Consider the following 20,550-nt stretch of genomic DNA (forward strand, 5'->3'; position numbering starts at 1 on the left):
TATTTTGCTCAGGATAGATGACAGGCTAACCAGCCTACAGTTACGCAGGTCATCTTTCTTATTCTTTTTGAATACTTGAATAAGTCTTCTGGAATTTCCCTGGCATTCCAATACTTATCAAACATTAACACCAGCAGGCGAGAGATCGCCAGCTCTTTTTGGGTGCAAGTTGATCTGGGCCTGCTGATTTAAAAATGTTGATTACCAGTAGCTGTTGTCTAACATGATCCTCAGTTACTAATGGACTGAAACCATCATCCTCATATGAGATGAGCACAGCATCCTGCTTCTTTCCACTTAGAGAGCAGTAATAGTTATTGAAGAAATATAAAATAGAAATATGCTATTTAGTGAAGTCACTTTGTGGCTCTGTGCCTCAGTTTCCCCATCTGTAAAAGGCAACAACCCTTTCCTCACAGTGATGCAAAGCACTTTGGGAGCCTTGGAGGGAAAGTTCTGCAGAAGGAAAAGCAGGACTTGCTATTCCTCTGTGGCTGAGGAATGAGGATATTCAGGGTCATTATGTCACATTCTAGACCTTTTCAAGTTCCACCCAGTGTAATTATCGCTGTCAATTTATAACATTTCTGTATAAAAGTTGGCCCATTATTCCTTCTCATTAATTCTTTATCAATAGAGTCATGTATAGGCTTTTTGGGTGCAAGTTGAAGGGGAGAAGTGCTTCCAGAATCAGAGGGGGGCATTTTGCACCCCCTTTTGCATTGGCAAAAATGACCACACAATATCCAAGGCAACTCCAAATGCAGCCCGGAGAGCTACAGCCCATCTCCATGAGCTATTGTCAGAATTGTTCTGCTTAAGAAACAACCGGCCCAACGCTGGTCCCAATTCTGCAGCTATTTCTGCACAGCCTGGCTCCAGTGACCGTTCAGAATTCTTTCCCCGCCCCAAGTGATCTCAGTGGGGCTCTGCACAGGTACAGGGTTCCCCCTGAGCAGATAAGGGACCTGATCCTGCCCTAATGAGTCTTCCCAGGGTCAACCACTTCCTGTGCTTTGCCAAAATGAAATATTCTTCTATTGTTCAGCGAAAGGACAAAAACCCAGACCCCAACTCACTCAAACCTTCCATAGCTTCGTTTATTCCTGGGAAGGGACTAGCCCTGGGCCTTTATAGCTCAGCGCTGCTTGGGACTACATCACACTCACAAAGAAAAGGAGGAGTTGTGGCACCTTAGAGACTAACAAATTTATTTGAGCCTAAGCTTTCGTGAGCTACAGCTCACTTCATCGGATGCATTGTGATGGAATGCATCTGATGAAGTGAGCTGTAGCTCACGAAAGCTTAGGCTCAAATAAATTGGTTAGTCTCCAAGGTGTCACAAGTCCTCCTGTTCTTTTTGCGAATACAGCCTAACACGGCTGCTACTCTGAAACCTGTCATCACACTCACGTTCATCATCCGTTTCCTATAGCCCAGCAGCAGCAGAATTAAACCCTTCCTTTCCCGTTAGCAAACCGCATTGGTCAACATCTCTAAACGAACACATAGGTGGGGCTATCAGTTCCAGGCCACTGCAGTTACTCTGCCGCCCTTATCTGAATCAGCCCTCAACAGCTGTGTGAAAAGAAACCCACAGGCAGGGATCAGCAAGTTTCAAATGGGATGAAGGGAGGAAGTGAAGGGAAGGGAGGGGGGCAGGGAGAGATGCTTAGAACGGAAGCAGCAACGGTCCCCAGGGCGGCTGGGTCACTGGCAGCTTGGTCTCACAGCACTGGGTGGAAGTAGTAAGTCCTGCCATTAATATGGCCTTTTATCCTCTTCCCCAGAGAGCTGGGGGCTTGATTCCAAAGAGCATCACAGCCAAGGAGCGCGACTGATGCTGGTATCTTTAGTTAACCTTAAAATGCTGCCCCTTCACCTTTGTCCAGCCTCCAACACACACGTGATTTCTCAGTGTGGCCAGCCAGCTGGGAATCAACACAAAGAGTTGTTTCCAGTGATGTTCGGAATTTGTCAGCCATTGGAAAAGCCCATCTTGAGTCCGATGAAATGTTTCATTCCAGGCAGCTTCAAAGTAACTGTGGCGGTCACCTTCTAACCTTTAGCCCAGTGGTTAGAGCATATGCCTAGGATGTGGTAGACCCAGGTTTGAATCCTCCCTCTGGAGCAGGGACTTGACCTCTGATATCTCCCAAAGTCTGCTCTCAAGCTGTCTTGAGTCTCGTATAACTAAATAAGGATGCTATAGGCTGGTCCTTAAGGGAATCACCTGGCAGGTGGGAGATGGGGTTTAAAATCCCTCCTCTGAATCAGAGCATAAGGGGATGTCAACTTTGCAGAGCAAGTGCATGGTCTTCCCACCCACAGCGGGGCTGTACACTTCTCTATCTGACATTCATTCTAGTGATTTGTCACACAAAGGCAGTTTGGGACAGTGATGGGGAGATTTTCAACACTTTTCAACACTCCCACTTTTGCGGGTGGTAAAGCCACTAAGGACAGAAGGTTAAAATTATAGCGAGCCAGGTAATGGTTTGGGACTCAGGCCTCGTAGAGATGACAAGTGGCTGAAGAGGGTTTTCTTTACACCTGAAACGAAGGGAATCTGGGGCTAGTTTTGGGTTCAGAGATAGCGGAAAGGCTCAACCCCTTCCAGAGACATAATGGAGTTCATTGGTAACTTAATCAGCAGCATGTAGGAAAGGAGACAGGGATCCCAGAACAAAATGCACACAACCGGTGGTAGGCGGGAGCATTTCACTGCACACCCCTTGCTGAGAGTCTAACACAGCAGCTGACTCCCACGGCCAATTGGCGACTCATGTAGGGAAGTGTACGAACACAATGGATAATGAACCTTTACCCAGCCAAGCAGACCCAGTGACTTCCACAGGAAGTGTAAGAACTGTGCATATGGGGAAGGGCTGCAGGAGTCGGTCCCCAGCTCTTCAAGCTGCCTGCCATTGCTCGTCTGCACAACACACAACATAGACTTGTTTTGGGCGCCATGGCCATCGGGGAGATAAGAGAATAAATCAACTCAGTGGAGTCCAGTGACACCAAGAAATGGGAAAGCAAAACTGACATGCAAAGATAAACTCAGAACCACCCTAGAGCCAGCAAAGAGCGTAATGTAACGGACTACAGCAACTGCATTGGATTAAGCATTGGAACGTGGAGTCGTCTCCCCAGAGAAAATGGGGAAGGCCGCTGCTTGTGTTATTTTAAATTCGATTGCACAAAACACTGCAGAATGAAGTGTAACAGCTGGAGGGAACAATCATGCCATGTGTGGGGCCAGGGGAGAGGACTGACGAGGGGACTTACCAGACATAGGGTACTCTCTTATTAGATGCAGAGGTGGCCCTATGGAAGTGCAGACTGAAGAGAGGAATGGAGAGAAACACCTGGTGCCCATATTTCTATTCATTTTTTTAATAGCAAATTTTTCAATTTTCAGTTTTTCTTCTTCTCAGGCAGCAAATATTCTGGTCTTTTCAAATCTAATTCTGCAGCATCGCTGGCAAGTTCCACCTTTGTGAGCCCTGTGTTTCTCTGGCTGCAAAGTGCAAGGATGTGCAGCATCATGGCCACTGCATGAGTGGATCCCAGTCTTTTGCACAGTCTTGTTAATTATTCAGCTCATTTCTGTTATTTAGCCAGGTGATGGACGCTGGGAGTTAAGGGAAGAGAAAGCATAAGGGATGCTCATTGCTCCAGCTTGAGCAGTCACAGCAGAGAAGCTGGAGTCATTTAACACCAGCATGTCTACATGGAGCCTGCAAAGCTTTGCCTTCTGCCAGTGAATTAATTCTACTCCTTGGGCGATGCTGTCCCTTGACATGATCTCTAACAGCAGGTTGTGTGAATCCTGGAGGACTGGGGACCTCTAGGAGCAGATGGGAATTTAAAATGACCTGCTAAGTCCACTGCCTTTGGAGAGTTCTCTAGAGATGCTGACCTACTCAGACTTCAGCAGCAGCTGGGTATCACTTTCACCCCCACCCCCACCTGGTCACTTTCTGCCATCCATGCATCTGCCATCCCTGCTACACTTGGAGGAGGACTGGTCAGCTTAGCTCCTGCTGTTTAGATGAAACGTGCTCAGAAAAGACAAAGAACCAGACCTGCCCAATGCATCATGGAGGGACAGTCTTGATGGGAAGTGCCACCATGCAAGTTCTCAAGGAGTTATGGGCTCTCTCCCCCTGCGGTCTCCATGTTACTTCTGAAAGGCTTCCACAAGGGCCTGGCCTCCTTCTTCCATATACTTCTCACCAGCCAGAACTGCAGATTCAGAGCAGTGTAACTACATTACTGCTAGGTTACAAGGTTTCTTGATGCTCAATAAAGGAGCATCCCCAAATCAATTATCCAGTGGCCTCATCAAACTCTGTTCCACTCCGCAGCTTTCAGCCAGGAGTGATCTGATTTTGTGTTTTAAAATGGCCATTGGTTTATTCTGTTCATCTTGGAAGAAATGTCATCCTTTTAAATCTGTATTTTCCTGGTGTCTTTCTGGGTCTTGTGTAAACACGGATTGTTTTGCAAAAGGGCTGGGAAGGGAGGTGAGAGAATGGGAGCAAAACAAGATAATAGGTTTTTTTCAGACACAATTTAGCTTGTTTTCACCAAGGACAGATCAGGAACAGGAGACAACCCAAGAAACCTACAACCAAAACAGTTTCCAGCTGCACTCAGACAGCTTCTCCACAGAATAATTGCCATCACTCCACAAAACACAGAGAGGATGGGAAGTTTAGTAGCCAGAACCCTCTCTCACAGGCCATCTCTGCAGAGACAGTTGCGGGCTGCTATATTGTACGGAGGGGTGGAAACATGTCCAGAATTAAGGTTGCAATCAACCTTAATTCAGTATAAAATGACTGTAACTTTGGCTTGGAGAATTGGTTTGGCCTGAGAATTGTCAGATCCACCCTGATGGCAAAGGAGAATATTTCTGCAAATCTTGAAGAAAATCTGCCCATCTGATTTTGAGTTACAAGGACACCAAGATTTCCCTGATTTGAATTGTGTCGTTTTCCTATTAAATGACAATATTCTCCAGAAAAAGCAAGATGACTACTACAAAAATGGTCAATTTTACTCTTCTGCAGCTCTCCTAGTGCAGGTGACCCACAGCACTCACTGCTCCCCCAGTCCTGGGACAATAGCCCCCAATACATTCTTTAAAACAATGAACCACCAAGGCACCAATGTGGCCTTACTCTATGGATATCTCCAGACTGGCTGCTGCTACCCCACATTGTTTGTTTGTGATTATGAGAAGATGAAGGTATCTAATTTAGATAGCAAGCTCCTTGGAGCAGGTAGCCGTTGTTTTCATTTGCAAAGCCCCCTTCACACCGATGGTGCTGTCTACACTGAAGAGATGGCATTATGGGATCAGTGCACCCAGGGAGGAAAGGAAGGAGGGATATAGATGGGGCTGCTCCAAGTCAAGGCAGATCCTCTGTCAGAATCAGTCTGGAGGGCAAGTCCATGCACTGGGTAGAGGATGGAGTTGGCTGTGTAACACCTGGAGCAGAGGAATCGGGCTGGAAGGAGGAGAAGTGTGTGAAGAAATGAAAACCTGGGAGGAAGAATGTGACTGGAAACCTGATCCTGCTAAGCAGGGAGAGGAATCTGCCATTTCCAGCAGCGGAAGTTTTTATAAATCCACCAGTCCTGGCACTACAATATGTGGCTAGTGGATGGCTTCAACCCTTGGCAGAGGCAAGAGTGAACGGACCGTATACATTGCGGAATACGTGGACCGGGACATTACCTTAAGAAACAGATCAAATAAATTGGTTAGTCTCTAAGGTGCCACAAGTACTCCTTTTCTTTTTGCAAATACAGACTAACACGGCTGTTACTCTGAGGCTAGAAGAGAACATTAGTGGCCAACACAGTCATTAAAACTATTGGTGGGGTCCTGGCTGGCAGCTTGTAGTGTGACAAATACAAATGGAACCTTCAGAGACAACGACAGGCCCATTTTGGTACCTGGTTGTCACAAAAGCTGAGAGGTTCATAACCTTCCTTGCAACATACCATCCTGTTTCCAACCACTTCCAGGGCCTGCCACATGAACACACTGCAGAGGCCAACTGAATTTTGCAACATTTTATTTGTGTTTTGAGATTACAGAGTCTTTATTGCTGATCTAATACAATCACTCAGACATTAATATTTAAAACATCCTTTTGAAAATGTTATAGTCTTAGTTTTTACTTCCTTACTGTAGAATTATGACAGATGATTGGGTTTCTTTTCCTGGCTTCTAAAGTTCAGAACAAAATTATTTTCCTTATAAGATTTTGCTGGTGTCGCCTATCTCCTTTTTCTAATATTTAAAAAAAATTGTTACATTTAAAAAGATCTGTTACACTAAATTTAGAGATGATCACGGAGTATGATTCCAGATTGATTAGGAAAAGCCAAGCAAGCAAAAAAGCTTACGAAAAGGCATAGCAACATGGAGAAAATCTGTAAAAGATCAGAGGGGAAAAAAGCCATTCAGAATGATTTTTTCTTCTTCTTATAGCTACACTGAAGATAAAATGAGCTTAAAATCAGCACAAACAAATTCACTGATGAGGACAGCACCACTACACACTACACTAGTGACAGACTTGGAATAGGTAAGCGACCCTTCTGAGCTGCACCGTCGGGTCACCTGACGGAACGGTTATTGTCCTGGGGCCAGATTCAGCCTGATTTCTGACCCCATTTTTCCAAAGGGTGCCTGGATGAACATGTGACACATAGCGGCATTTCCTAGGTGGCTTCGCTCCAGAACACAGAGACAGGCTAATGTTGTCACCTTCCCCATAAAATAAGAGAGACGAGAAGGCTGGTAGCACCACTGTGCTGGTCTGGTTTTCCCAGGGAAAACTATGAACTGTTTCCACACATTAAACTAGGGGGTGCCCGAATGATGCCCAACAGCACTGGCCACTTGGAACTGATTACAATGCTCCATTTCTGTAAAGCACAGGGACTACACCTCCCAGCTTGCAATGCTCCAGCTTGATCTGAGCAGAAATCCATGCAGGGGCCTGCAGTCTCTGAGGCTGCATCTCCACCTAAAAGGAAAGAGTGGTCATGGGCCACACTTTGGGGTGCTCTGGTCTCCCAGTCCCTCCCCCAGACAGGCAAGTGAGGAGCCCAGTTCATGTTAAGCAATGACTGTCTCTGTCTGCACAGGGCATTCCCAGCCACGCCACCTCACTTCTGCACAGCTAACTCTGTAAAAAGTGCACAAGTCTTGACTCAACTGTCTAGCAAATAAAGAGAGAAGGAACTTCCTTGTGTTCGTCAGTTTGGAACATTTGCACCCACTCTGTTCCAGCTCATTGACAGGAGTGTGCATGGAAAAAACCTCCCAAAAAAGATGGTGTCCTAAGATACCCTTAGCTAAGGCTGCACTTCGCTATCAGATTTCAAACCAGCATCATGGTGCTAGCCTGGGAACTCCCAGTAAGTGTACAGCAACTGCATGAATACTGTACTGCTCCCTATATGACTGAACTCAGGTCACAGAGGCGAGATGCAGGCTCACAGAGACAGTACGGCCTGGGCTGACGCCAAGCATTTGTCTAACAAGCAGTTTCACATGCCAGGCGTAACCACGTGAGATAAAGAACAGATTGATGTGTTGGATGCATCGTCATACATGGACACTGATACCACAATGGATCCAAGGGAGGAGGAGAAGATAATGTTCCCAATTAAATCAAAGACCCGTGTTGCCCATCCCCCAACTCCCGGCTGCTGGGAAATGGTTCTGTGACTGGTTTAGTACACAGAAGAGAAAAGCCTCTCTTTAAGAAACTCTTTCCCCTTTATCCTTGGCCATTTGTGCAGCCCATGTATGCCAAGATCTTGAAGAGCTCCATGGGTGGACACATTCCCGGGGCTTTTGCCCAGAAAAAGGTCCCATTCAGACAGTGCAATCTACAAGTGAAATCCTGGCCCTTCTGAAGTCAAAAGGGAGCTTTGCCATTGAGTTCCATGGGCCTGGATTTCACCCCACACATCTACAAACAATGAAAGTGACTCCAGGATAAAGCTGGGTCACTGCAGAATAAAATAACTCAAACAACGTAAGTAATAAAAGTAATACACCCGACTGGCATCTTAACAATAATTCAGTGTCTCTTCTGAAAATCTCAGGACCTGAATAAAATCAACCAAGAGTTGAAGATCAATTGATACATGACTGGGGATCATTCTATGATGCCTCCCTCAGACACAGCCTCATAAAACCTCCAACAGCTTACCTACAACTTTCTACCTAGGGCTCCATCCCTTTGGAGACTGAAAATTGGATTAAACAGCATACTAGAAAATTTGCTTTATGAAACAACTGTGACATTGGACAAACTGACCCAGGAGGCAGTCTTCATCTCTAATTTTGATGATTCTGTGACTTGCCTGTAGACCACAATTTCTGTCTTTTGTGTGTGAGAACACAATGCCACAAAGACACCTCTCCCATTCATAATGGCAAAGGATTCAGAGAGGGCAAAAAACAAGGATCTTCACTTGATCAGGTGCCAGGGTGGTGAGCATGGTACATAAAAGCCTAGGCTGATAGGTCAATGCTTCACGTGGAAGTCTGGTAAATACCACTTGAAGTAATTTTAAAAAAGAAACATGTCTTCAGTGACTCTGGGGAGATATGGCAACCTTAAAAATTACCTTGACACGCATGTCTGTGTTGTATGCAGGATCCAGACAGGACATCCTGGGCTAAAACAAGTAACAAGCATGTTTATCTTCCATCATTTCTGACTAATACAGCAAGACTTGACAAGATACTAATGTGACAGTGATTCTGAACTCTACTTATAACATCTAGATCTCAGGACAGAGCATACTCTATGGGATAATTACTGGCGCTTATTCATTTGTTCAGTGAACGAATTCTAGGGACCCTTATTTGGATTTATATTTGAAAATAAGACTCGAATAGCTCCAGCACTGGGAGTCTGGGAAACATTTCCCAGAAACAGGTGCTTTTATACACAGAAGTCACTTCCAGAAAGGACTGAAATACCAATTGGAGAACGACTGTGTCAAGAACGGTCCTCAGAACTGATCAGTTTTACTGCTTCATTCTGCAGCAGTGCGAACAACAAGCTTCTGAGTGTCATCTCGAAGAGCTACCTTGAAATGTAAGCAGCATTTGTCGGCAAAGTCACAAGGCTGTTCCACGAGCATGAGCAAAAAACTCCACACAACTGCTCCATGAGAAATATAGCTTTGGTTGAACTGAAAAACGTTGGCACTCATCAAAAACTGCAGAAAAATACTGCAAAGTTGCTGAAGAATGGTGTGTAATTGGGTCTTAGTCCACTGGTGTGAACCGTGCAGCGTTCATCACTGACTGCGTTAGAGCAGGTGCATCTCTGCCTCATGGGCTCCTAACTCAGGCTGTGGGGTGTCCCCAGCTGATGCTATAAACTGGACTCTTGGTTACAGCTTCCCACAGTGCAAAGGCAAAGTTCATTTTGGCTTGTTGCCAAAGCCTGTCCTTGCACAATAATCAGAATTAGAGAGTTTTCCCCAGTGGCTGCTGGTAAGATTTAGTGTTTCACTGCTAAGATAGCACCAGTCTCGTCAGCAATGTCTAGAGCAAACAGGCTTGTGCTAGTTTCATTTTAAAATGGCATGGAAACAAAATAACAGAGTGTTCTACCCTGCAAACTGACAGACAGTTCTGGGGACTGCCTCAGATTCTGCTTCCATGTAAGAAATGTTAAGGTACAAAGGAAATGTGCAACCTTGAAATTAAGTTCCTAGACATTAAGGTATTAAAGTAACGTGCAAGCTTGAAGTCTGATCTCAAATCTTGCCTCATGCATTGTCCTCCATCCCCTGTATATTAGAATAGACATACAGCGATAATGGATTACTTGAAGCTAACGGATACTTTGCAACAAAATAATTCAGCCAGATTCTTCTTTCCTCCCCTTGCTTCCCGCTCCCCCAAAAACAAAAACCAACTGTCTCACAGTCCCCTGGCAGTAAAAAACACCATCGGCAGAGGCCGCACGTACAGTGCTCTAGTTTAATAAATAAATAACCTAACACACTGTCTACTATGTGAGCAAGTCCAGCTCTGATTTAAGAAGCTTGTACTATGTCATCCTGTACAATAGTTGAGAAAAGGCTTGGATTCTTGTTCCTTACTTCTTAAGGTTACAGCTGCAGAAACTTAATACCTGAAAAAAGAAGAGAAATAGTGTTCTCAGTTAGTGGTGGTATATAAAACTGTACACTGTACATTGATTACTGCCAGGATCAGACAGAGTGTAATGATTTAGTGGGTATAAATCCAAAGGAGGAAGAAGACTGTTTAGGAGGGTATAACATCTTCCTCCCTTAAACACCCCATCAAATTTAGACATCTTGTGCCACCCACATGGCCCTTCAACTTTGCCCCAACATCCTAGACCCCTGGTATAATTTTCAAAAGCACCTAAGTCCCATTGACTTTTAATGACCTGACTGAAAAGCTTTAAGAGTGGATGGTTTAAAAATTGGAAAGAATGCCGAAAAGAACAAAGATTATTTCAGAGCCGGAGAAAATGCCTTACAGTGAGAGACTGAAAGAGCTCAGTCTGTTAGTTTATCAAACAGAAGACTCGGAGGTGACTTGATTGCAGTGTATGAGTACATTTATGGGGAGAAAATACCAGGTATTAAAGAGCTCTGTAATTTAGCAGAGAAAGGCAACAAAAACCAATGGCTGGAAGCTAAAGCCAGACAAATTCACAAAATAAGGCACAAAGTTTTAACAGTGAGAATTATTAACCACTGGAACAAAGTACCAAGGGAAGTGGTGGATTCTCTCTCTTTCAATGTCTTCAGATCAAGCCTGGCTACCTTTCTGGAAGATATGCTTTAGTCAAACACATGTTACTGGACTCGATACAGGCATAATGGAGTGATATTTAATGGCCTGGGTCATGTAGGAGGTCCTACTAGATGATCTAATGGTCCCTTCTGGCTATAAACTTTATGGATCTAAGTGCTTACGTCACTGCAGAATATGCAGAATAGAAGTTTTTGAAAATTTCATCCCTTGTCTTTTGTGTGTGACTCCCACGTCCCCTAACTTCTCTATATGCAAGTCTACCATAAGCACTTTGAGGCAAAGATTGTCTATGTCCTGTACAATACCCAGCACATTGTTGGTGCTAAACACATCAATCATATGTGACACTGAGCAAAGGGAAATTTAGACTGAACAGCAGAAAATGGTTGATAAGATCTAGAAATGGTGGAAGCCCCATAGCTTGTGACACTTAACATTGGACAGGAACACATCGCAGAATGGGAAGGAAGACTAACTGGCGTTTTGCAGGCCTTTCCCACCTCTAACTCTGAAGATAATTCTTTCTGTGTTTTGGGGCTGAGGGGTCCAAAGCTCCTATCAACACTCAAGTGTTGTGTATTGTACATTATTGTTAAACATTGGGGTTCCAAAGGAGTGTATTCCGGCACAACCCCATTCTGCAAGCTCACACTGATCTGTGATGGTGCAAACCCATTCTCATCCCATCTGTAAACAGGAGCACAGGAACTTAAATGAATGAGACGATTTCCCAACAGTTTGACCTGGAAGAGAGATGATCTCAGGTGTCATAATGCAGCCTTTATTTTTTACTGAGCACTGTCAACCTATCCAGACCTGTACAGGCTCTGAGAAAGACAGTCCTTGTCCCAAGTGATTACAGTCCAAGGCCGACAGAAACAGCAGAGTTAAAACATTCTGAGGTACGTTTTCAAAGGCGCAACTGGGAGTTATGCATGTAAATATGGCAATCTAGCCCACAGTACAATAGATGAGGTTCCAGTGCTGAAGTCTGTACTTCAGCCAAGAGTCTTGCCACTAGAAATGCTCCCCCAGGGACACTAGCAGAAACACTGCTTTGTACCATTTTGTGCTTGTCAGATTTTAAAAATAATTTGTCATTTGAGCTGGCTGGATGGTGTTACTTTGAGATTTGTCACTTTAGGATGACAGCTTCTGCCAGATACAATACGCTGCCTCATTTCACACAAAGTGTTCTGTGTGTCAGAGCTGATCGTGCATTGTCTGATTTCCTTCATTCTGTACCTCCACCATTTTATATCATGTCTTGATGTACTGGGGCAATGGGCAATTACCAGGATTCCATGGTGCCTGTGGAATTAGATGCTTAATTATGGTGATTCTTCTTGCTCATATATATAGGGTTGAGCTGATACCCATACATGTGTGCACACTCATATACTACGTTAGCAAGAAAGAAAGAAAGAAAGAAAGAAAGAAAGAAAGAAAGAAAGAAAGAAAGAAAGAAAGAAAGAAAATGTTTAAAACCAGCACCTGTAGTAGTTTGGTTTGAAAGGCCCGTTTTTATTTAGTCCCAGGTATTTTGCTTGTTCATCTGTTAGTTCTGTCAGATGTGCATCGAACGTTGGAAGATGAAGACTTGCCACATACTCATCTGAAACAGATTCAAGCCCTGGGAAATTAGCTTGAACATGGCAAATCCCCTGGGTCCCTCCCTCGCTGAAGGAGCTCTAATGTATAAAGCCCCAAACAGACTATGGGTCTGTCTACATTGCAATGGAAGCCCGGGCTTGAGCCTAGCCCCCCTTATATCCACACACCAATTATGTTAACCTAGGGCTTGAACCTAGGCTCCAAGGACTCTCCAGGGCTGGAGGGTGTGAGCCCGTGTTAAGCTGGAACCTAGGGTCTGAGTCCTATTGCTTTAGCTTGACTCTGATCCCAGAAGTCTTCTGAATGTATCCCAGAGTTCCCTGGGGCAACTTCCTTAGTCCTCTCTATGCCAAGGATCTGTGGTGCAGTCTATTGCCCTCTCTTTCAAATGGACACCACATCTCCCTTTGCAAACGGCAGCAGCTCAGGACAGCTGAAAACTGGTCTGCAAGCACACTACCAGACAGCCTGCAGGCTTTTCAATGGAGACTGATCAGAAGAAGCTTTTTGCAAAGAGAGCTGCTTCCTGGTCACAAGAGCACAGCCAGATTTTGGGGCATGCTGCCTGGGCGCCCTGCACATCCAGCCCCCCGGAGGGCAGGGGTGCCCAGGAGGAAGAGCCAGAGAGCAGAGTGGGGACTAAGCATCTGCCCTGCAGGGAACGGGAGTGGCAGAGCTCATGGCTCAGCACAGCCAGGGAAGAAGGACCCCCAACACCTCAGCTGCTCCCCCTCCGTGCAGGCAGCTGCTTGGTCCTGCTCTGCTCTCTGTCCCTCGCTCCTGGGCCCCCCTGCCCTCCTGGGGGCAAAGTGTGAAGAGGCACTTGGGCAATGTGCATTGTGAGGGCAATGAGTGGGAGCCAGCCCCAAAACTTCCGCACAGTCTCCCGAGGATCTCTTATCCTGGCCTCCCAGGGTGCGGTGGGGGCAGGGATAAGGGATCCCCAGGGGGTGCAGAAGCACGCTGCACCCCAAGCCCTGGGGACGCATTTCACCACTCCGCAGCCAGGCTGGGGTATGTGTGTTTTTGTTCTGAAACTTACATTTTTCGTCAAACTTCAAAACAGACAAAAATAAATTAAAAAACCAACCAACTAAACACACTTCCATTGACCAGCCCATTTTAAAAATTGAGAATTGCAGCGTTTCATTTTAATAGTTTGACGGCCCTGGAGACTCATGTCCTGATTATCCTCAGCTGCACATGGGTATTTTCCTGCCAGTGTGACTCAGCCTAGAGGGGTGAGCCCAATTCTCAGATCAGATGTCAGTTCACTGTAAAGCCTTCTACCAGTGCAGTCATTCTAACGAGACAGCCACCGAAGGAGCTAATCATGCAGTTTATGTACTCGTGTGGGCACCAGAGTCCCATCGATAGCACCATCAGTTAGGAAACAGGGTGGGCAGTAGAGTTTTCCCACAATGCAACACACTTGTAGGGTTAGAGTGTCGACATGGGGTTAGGGTGCTATGCACTCGGGGACAAGGTTACTTTGACTCAGGTCTGTGCACTGCTGTGTGGACACCAGAGCCCTAGGTTTGAGCATGGGTCAGAAAATCCTTTACCTAGGCTTAAAATGCAGTGTAGACACTCAAGCCCAGGGTTCCCTGACATAGGTCAGCTGACCCGAGTCCCACTAACCCTAGGCTTACATTGCTGTGTGGACATACCCCATGTGGCCCATCCGGACCTCCAGCAGAGTTTTGGCCCTGTAAGAAGTGCAGTGTCTGGCCTCATGGGTGTTAACATACCACATGCAAACATGAAGTAAGAGAGGAGTTTTAAAGTATTTCTTTCTTCATTTATCTGCCTGAGTCAACTTTAGTAGGTGTATCAAGCATTGCAGGAGACACGCTGGAACCTGATGCTGGTGGCTTGGGCAGGGAAGTGAAAGAAGAAAGTTTTGGTTTTTTTTTAAACCAAAGCACTGCTGTTCACCTTTACAGGGAGAAGGGCTGTGTCATTTCCATAGATCTTGACATCAATACAAACGACCTTCAAGCTGAATACAACTTATTATCCCTGAGAAAAATATGTGATTCTGCTAAACTCAGAAAAGAACTACACCCGCCTAGTTCAGCTGAAGGAAAAGAGTAAAAAAAAGCGGCTGCAAACCCTTACAGATCACACAGTGTCTCCACTGGCTACAGCAGGGCAACGGGAAGGTAGACTCCTGGAGTCTGCCATAGAATCACTGAGTGTCTTTGAGCAAATCATTTGCCTCTCTGCCTCAGTTTCCCCATGTGTAAAACAGAGATAATGCTTCCCTACCTCGCAGGGGTGAGGCAGCCTAATTCACACTTGTATCGCCCTTGGAATCTCAGGTGGCAGGGGCTATAAAATGAAAAGTACGTTCCCCCTCGTTACCTCTCGAGCCTCCTAGTAATCCACACACAGGTTTTCCTGCTGAGATTTATCTTATTCTTGCACCACCTTCAAGCAGCGTTTATACACCTTTCAGATGACAGCAAATATTCATATCAAAACAAGAAAAGTTCTGGTGTCAGGAGACCCACGTAACGATGGGGAACTGCTCTGGGATTTCCAGATGTTTGGCTACTTGTGTAAGCTGTAGGATCGCTGCCATAACGAATGAAGACATGGCTGGATTTGGAAAATGGAAGAGTCTCTTAGGGAGACTGAATCCCACCCTGAAACTGAGTAGCTTCTTCACTACAATGAATGTGAATTAATTAGGTCTGACTCACTATTATAGTCAACCCACAACCTCACCCTGTTTTCTAACTGATACCCCTGTGAGGTAGGGAAGCAAGATACCGTTTTATAGAAGACAGAGCAACTTGCCAAAATCACAGCAGCAGAGCCAAGAACAGAACCCCGCTGGCCTCCCCGTTCCTGCTCTCACCACCAGACAATCCTCATCCCAAGTTAGGGGGAAAAGCTACAACACAAAACCCACCAGAATGTGAGAGGACAAAGCCAAGTCTCCAAAAGCCACTGAGAGCCCCCACCCTGTTCCACCTCAGTTAAAGCAAAGACCAGGTGATGGGTATAACCTTACCCATTTTCTTAGGCAGCAAGTAGACGTCCTGTTTGTAGCGCCCTTCAGGGGCATTGTAGAGCTCTATCAAAGCCAGAGCCTGGGAATAAAACAACACATCTGGCTGAGTAACTCGCATGTACCATGGAGCAAGATACACCTCTTGCTCACCCAAATTCTGCTCACCTGAGTGGTTGCGGTGATGGACAATACAAAGGTGGGAACAGTGGAACAGCTCAGGTTCAACAGGCGGCCCTGAGAAATAAAATAAATAAGCTCCTTAATTCACATGGTACCTTTCAGCCTGGAGGATCCCAAAAGAAGAATACAGAAACTGCTTCAAATCATCAATGAAATGCAGCCCTGCTGGGGTGGAGTGCAACAGTCCTGAAGAGCACATAGCAACACTCAACAGAAGTGAGAAATCCTGTTCCCAGTGGAACCTGCAGGGGGTTCTAGGGACACAGGGAGGTAGAAAACTCAAACGGGACTTTCAATACCGAGGCCAAGCCCTGTACTTGTGTGAAAAGGGCCATGGAATTAGCTAACAGCCCGCACCGTCAGGAGCGCACCACTTTCCCAGCCCCGCGCTGGGCACTGGCTCAGACCCCGGGGTAGTGCCACCTGGTCAATCATCAACACCCCCATGGCGCTGCTGGAGCTTTCCCATCCGAGTACTGACTAGCCAGGCCCAGTTTAGCTTGTGAGAGCTGACGAGATCACAACCTGGGGGGAACAGAGTTAGGGAGAGAGAAAGACATGCATGGGAATGCAGCCACCTGTTCCTTTGTGAAAGCCACCGGAAATATTTGACAGCAGCTTGCTGCCTTTGGCAACTTTCTTAACAGTAGGTTGTAGCCCTAGGAAACCACCATATATATAGCTCATTGTCCCAGCAGTCCTCAACTGAATCTCTGCGGCTGAGCCATCAGTGATGGCTAAAAGCTCAGTCAAACGATTTCAGAAGAATGAAATCTGACAAAATACCAGTGGGTGGGCTGCTGTGGATCACAGGCAGAGCGGGAAACACTGGAGCTGTTCGGACCATACAATATGCCAGAGGGACAGACACAGCAGGGCTTTAGGAGCTAACAAATCCTTCTACCCAAAGAGACATTGGTGAGCTGCTTGGGCCTATGCAGCAATCTCTAGAGGTTCTTGAGCTCCATGGCTCATTCAACCCTAGGCAGCCCACTAGGGTAACAGTGCCTGACCTTCATGTGCTACTTACCTCTGCCAGCAGCACTATCCTCTTCCCGTCTGGCCAGATGACATGGTCTACCTGAGATCTCACCCTTTCCCAGGTCAGCTCAGGTGTACGTAAGCTCGCCTGAAATACAGCATTTAAACAGTTCAAGTGTGGCAAAAATATCAGAAAATAGCAGCTACAGAGCAGCAAGGGAGCGGGGAAATAACACATATAATCCACTGACACTGTTCTCCAGGCCTGATCTCTGTCTCATATGTTATATGGGTCACTTATTAATTTATTGTAGGCTGGAGATCTAACAACAGCTGTAGTTTGAATTCTTCTGATTGCAAAGCTAGCTACAAAGCAGGATGAAAACAATTTACGATTGTTTACAATTTACAATCATGAACATTAGGCCATCTTGTTGCGGGTGTCATCTTTCTTTCCAGCAACATGGTGGCTGGCAGCGGGGTACAGAGAAAAGGCGACTGTCACCATGTGTCTATGGGCAAAACAAGTCTTTCTCCTATGGGACTGCTTATAGCAACAAACACCTTCTGGACTGGCACCGCAAGGAAGAGACCGTCCTATTTTCCTGCTTAACTCCAAACACAGATGAGCAGATTTAAAGTTCTGAACAGTAATTTGCATAATTTGCACCTGGATTACAAGCAGCGTGCTGAATCCCACTCTGATACAATTTTAAACCGACTTACAAGTCTCAGCAAGACCCTTAATGATTGAATAATGTGAAAGTGCTGCTCTAATTAGCTTGCTACTGGGAAGGAGTAAAAAGGGCCATTCTACTCTTCCAGGTTTTATTTCTGAAGCTAAACTAGTGTGAGCTCAGCTCTTTTGAATCCTTTGAGGACACCACTGAAGTTACGAAGACATTTTTGGCAGCACAAAATAGTTGGTAGGGGTGGAGGTCTAGCTTATTATGCAGCCTTCTCATGCCAGCCAGTCAGAACAATGAGCACTAGTCAGGCACCGCTACTATTGACTGACTGATCTCAGAAGCTTTCAACACTATTGAGTATGAGAGCGAGGACGGATGAGGGGAATCAATTAAATGAATGTAAGAATGTAAGAAACCCCCTCCCAGGACATACACCAGAAAACAGTCCAGTTCTTACCACATCAATTTCAGTGTTGGAATGTCCCATGTTACACACAATACAACTGTTCTTCATTCTGTCTAGATGTTCTCTTGTCACTACGTTCTTGTTACCTTTAAACCCAGAAATATATGGTAATACATACGAACGCTGACATAGCTACAGTAAGTTCACCAGTACAGCCCACTCCAACCAGCTGAGTTTTACTCGATGAGAAGTTTTGGAAAAAGGCATTAATTTTTTCATGAATTTTCCAAAAACTAGAGTAAAAACTAAATTTATTACATACATACACACAGAGACAGAGACAGACACACACAGTGAAGTAGGAACCTGGCTCTTTGGCCAGCAAATGAGAGGTATGCACGAATCTATTCAGATAAAATAGACTAAAAACCCTGCTCCCCAAGGAACTTCCACCCCAAATTCAAATTAAACTCTCTGGTGTTTGAATTAGCTCCCCCTCCAGTGCCTGCACACACTATATTCTGTTCTGCTGAACCATGGTACTTCCTGTTCCAAGCCACAGCCCAGAAGGACTAAAATAGTTTGAGCGTCCTCACTGTATTTCTGCAATGAGGAAGTACCGGGAACCTCTCAGAGAAGAGGATAGCAGTGAGCCTGCTCTCACAAAATGCCTAGCCCAGTTTTGCAGATGCACGAGCTTCTTGTTGTTCTAATGAGTGTCTGAACTCTTAGATGCTTAGAGAAGAACAACTTTGTGAAGGTCTAGAAACAAGCAGGTCAAAGTCTCATGTACCGTAGCTGCTTATCACCTCATGTGAGCTAAGGTGTTCACCATACTGGACATACACAGCTCTTGGTTGTGGGAAGAGTCTGAAGTAGACTCAACAGCCTTCTGCAGTATTTACTGGGTGCAGGTAGCTGTGCTCTGGCCATTTTTCATAGCTCCATTGGCTGCTGTTCCCCAAGCTAAGCAAGCTAAAGGTGACAGATTAAGTGTGTTCCTGGACTGTCATGAGCAGAGCCAAAGCTCCAGCAGCCAATGACAGTGTATGGGTCTGTGACCAGCAACTAATGTGAAAGTGCCTCCTTGCTTGGCAGGCTATCATTGGCTGCTGGGAGTTAGCAACTTTACCAGTATCCTATCAGTACCCGTTATTTTTATTCTATCCTGCCCAACTCCAAGGGGAGGGGTTTGACCAGCCTATCTAGTACACTTCACCTTACAGGTACTCCCACTGCCCTGTGATATACGTACCTGTACAGGTGATGACAATGTCAACTTGTCTGATAACCTCATTGAGTTTCACAAGGCGGAATCCATCCATACTGAGAGAGGACAGAGAAAAATGTATAGAATCTGAGGATTGGCTGAAACGTACCAGACTCAAACACCCCAATGTGAGTCTCAGCTACTGACATTAACCCTCTGGGGCCAGAGATTGGGAATGCCTGATGCAGCACACTGATGGATTTGTAGTAGCACCAAGAACAGTGCTGGCTAGAGGACCTTAAGTGGGGTTGTGGGAAAAGTGACACTTTGAAAGTGACACTGTGGGGTTCCATGTCCTCTATCATTCCAGATGAAAGAGTTTCAAGTATATTCCAAGATGGCCTTTCTAGCTGTCAACCCTGCAAACTGCACTTGGGATCTGAAAATCCATCTCTACAAACAATACAGAAATTAGGTCAATGTTTTCAAACCTGGCTGCCTAACTCCATACTTAGGCACCAAAATTAGTGGCCTAAACAGCTCCTACTGACTTCAGTGGCAATTGCAGGTGTCAGCATATCTGAAAACAAGGCCATATTTCTTTAGGATCCTAAATATGGATTTATGAATGTAACTCCAGGACTTCTGGCTTGAAACATCTGGGTTTAGACTTTTTCCCATGGTAACCACCCAATCCCCCTCATTAAAATCCCTCCTGCGATATTACTTCTATGATGCCCATGAGGTGTATGATCATAATTACAATAAAACACAAACACAAGTTGTTTCCTCCTCTGGGTTTCTCTGTGTCTCCCATCCTCTCTATGGCTGTCTTTTACAGGGTAAAGGGCTGTCTATCTTTGTGACTTGTACCGTGCTGGATATATTGTTGGTATGAAGCAATCAAATTAACAATAAATTGATGCATAAGGCAGAAAGGTCACCAGCTCACTCCTTTACAGCTGGATTGTCTCCTGCAGGTTTGTGCATGTTACCAAGCAGATAGGATCAAAGATGCATGGATCAGCTCTGCTGAGTAAGCAAAGCCTAGTAGTTACTTTTCTGACCATAACTGCACTTTGGAAGTTAGATGTTAGAAGGAAAGAAGCTGGTGTGTTTAACAAGGCCCTAAATCTCCTGGTACTTTGCAAAATGACTACCGTACCTTTCCAACCCCTTTTAGCTGCAGTTCTTAAGCATAAGTGGTATCTCCACAATAAGCCAGATTTCATTTGGAGAAAATGAGGCCAGAGATCATTGCAACACCCGCACATGAGAGGATAGCTCTGTGCTTTCAGCCCCGGTTACAGCACCAGGATTTGGAATGTATGATCTGTAACTGGATGATGTGAGAAACTGACATGTTCCTTCAGTGGACTCCCCCACTGAACACAAACTGGGGCAAAATATGATATTCAGAATTAAAATTCTAATATCACTACAATCCATAACAATCTGGCAGTCTCACAGTCACTAAACCTTCAACTGCCTCTTAAAACATCTGCTATCTCTCATAGTTGAGCTGGCTTATCAGTAGATAGAGATTAGCAGGCTGTTCCTGAGGAAAGTGACCCATTACTGATAGCAGCTGTG

At 45.4% G+C, this 20,550-nt stretch overlaps 1 protein-coding gene across 2 annotated transcripts in view; it reads right to left on the reverse strand.

Moving 5' to 3' along the window:
* Positions 1 to 6,078: 6,078 nt before the first annotated feature.
* Positions 6,079 to 20,550, reverse strand: part of AHCYL2 (adenosylhomocysteinase like 2) — a 217,954-nt gene continuing 203,482 nt past the window's right edge. For both annotated transcript variants that reach the window (XM_077837570.1, XM_077837578.1), the window contains exons 11-17: positions 19,003 to 19,073; positions 17,799 to 17,893; positions 16,702 to 16,800; positions 15,657 to 15,725; positions 15,492 to 15,570; positions 12,350 to 12,470; positions 6,079 to 10,199 (exon numbers count right to left, since the gene is read on the reverse strand). In XM_077837570.1, coding sequence (XP_077693696.1) covers positions 10,193 to 10,199; positions 12,350 to 12,470; positions 15,492 to 15,570; positions 15,657 to 15,725; positions 16,702 to 16,800; positions 17,799 to 17,893; positions 19,003 to 19,073 — 541 coding nt within the window. In that variant the 3' untranslated portion in view covers positions 6,079 to 10,192. The remainder of the gene's footprint in view (positions 10,200 to 12,349; positions 12,471 to 15,491; positions 15,571 to 15,656; positions 15,726 to 16,701; positions 16,801 to 17,798; positions 17,894 to 19,002; positions 19,074 to 20,550) is intronic.

The sequence above is a fragment of the Eretmochelys imbricata genome, chromosome 1, assembly GCF_965152235.1.
Source record: "Eretmochelys imbricata isolate rEreImb1 chromosome 1, rEreImb1.hap1, whole genome shotgun sequence".
Classification (NCBI taxonomy): Eukaryota; Metazoa; Chordata; order Testudines; family Cheloniidae; genus Eretmochelys; species Eretmochelys imbricata.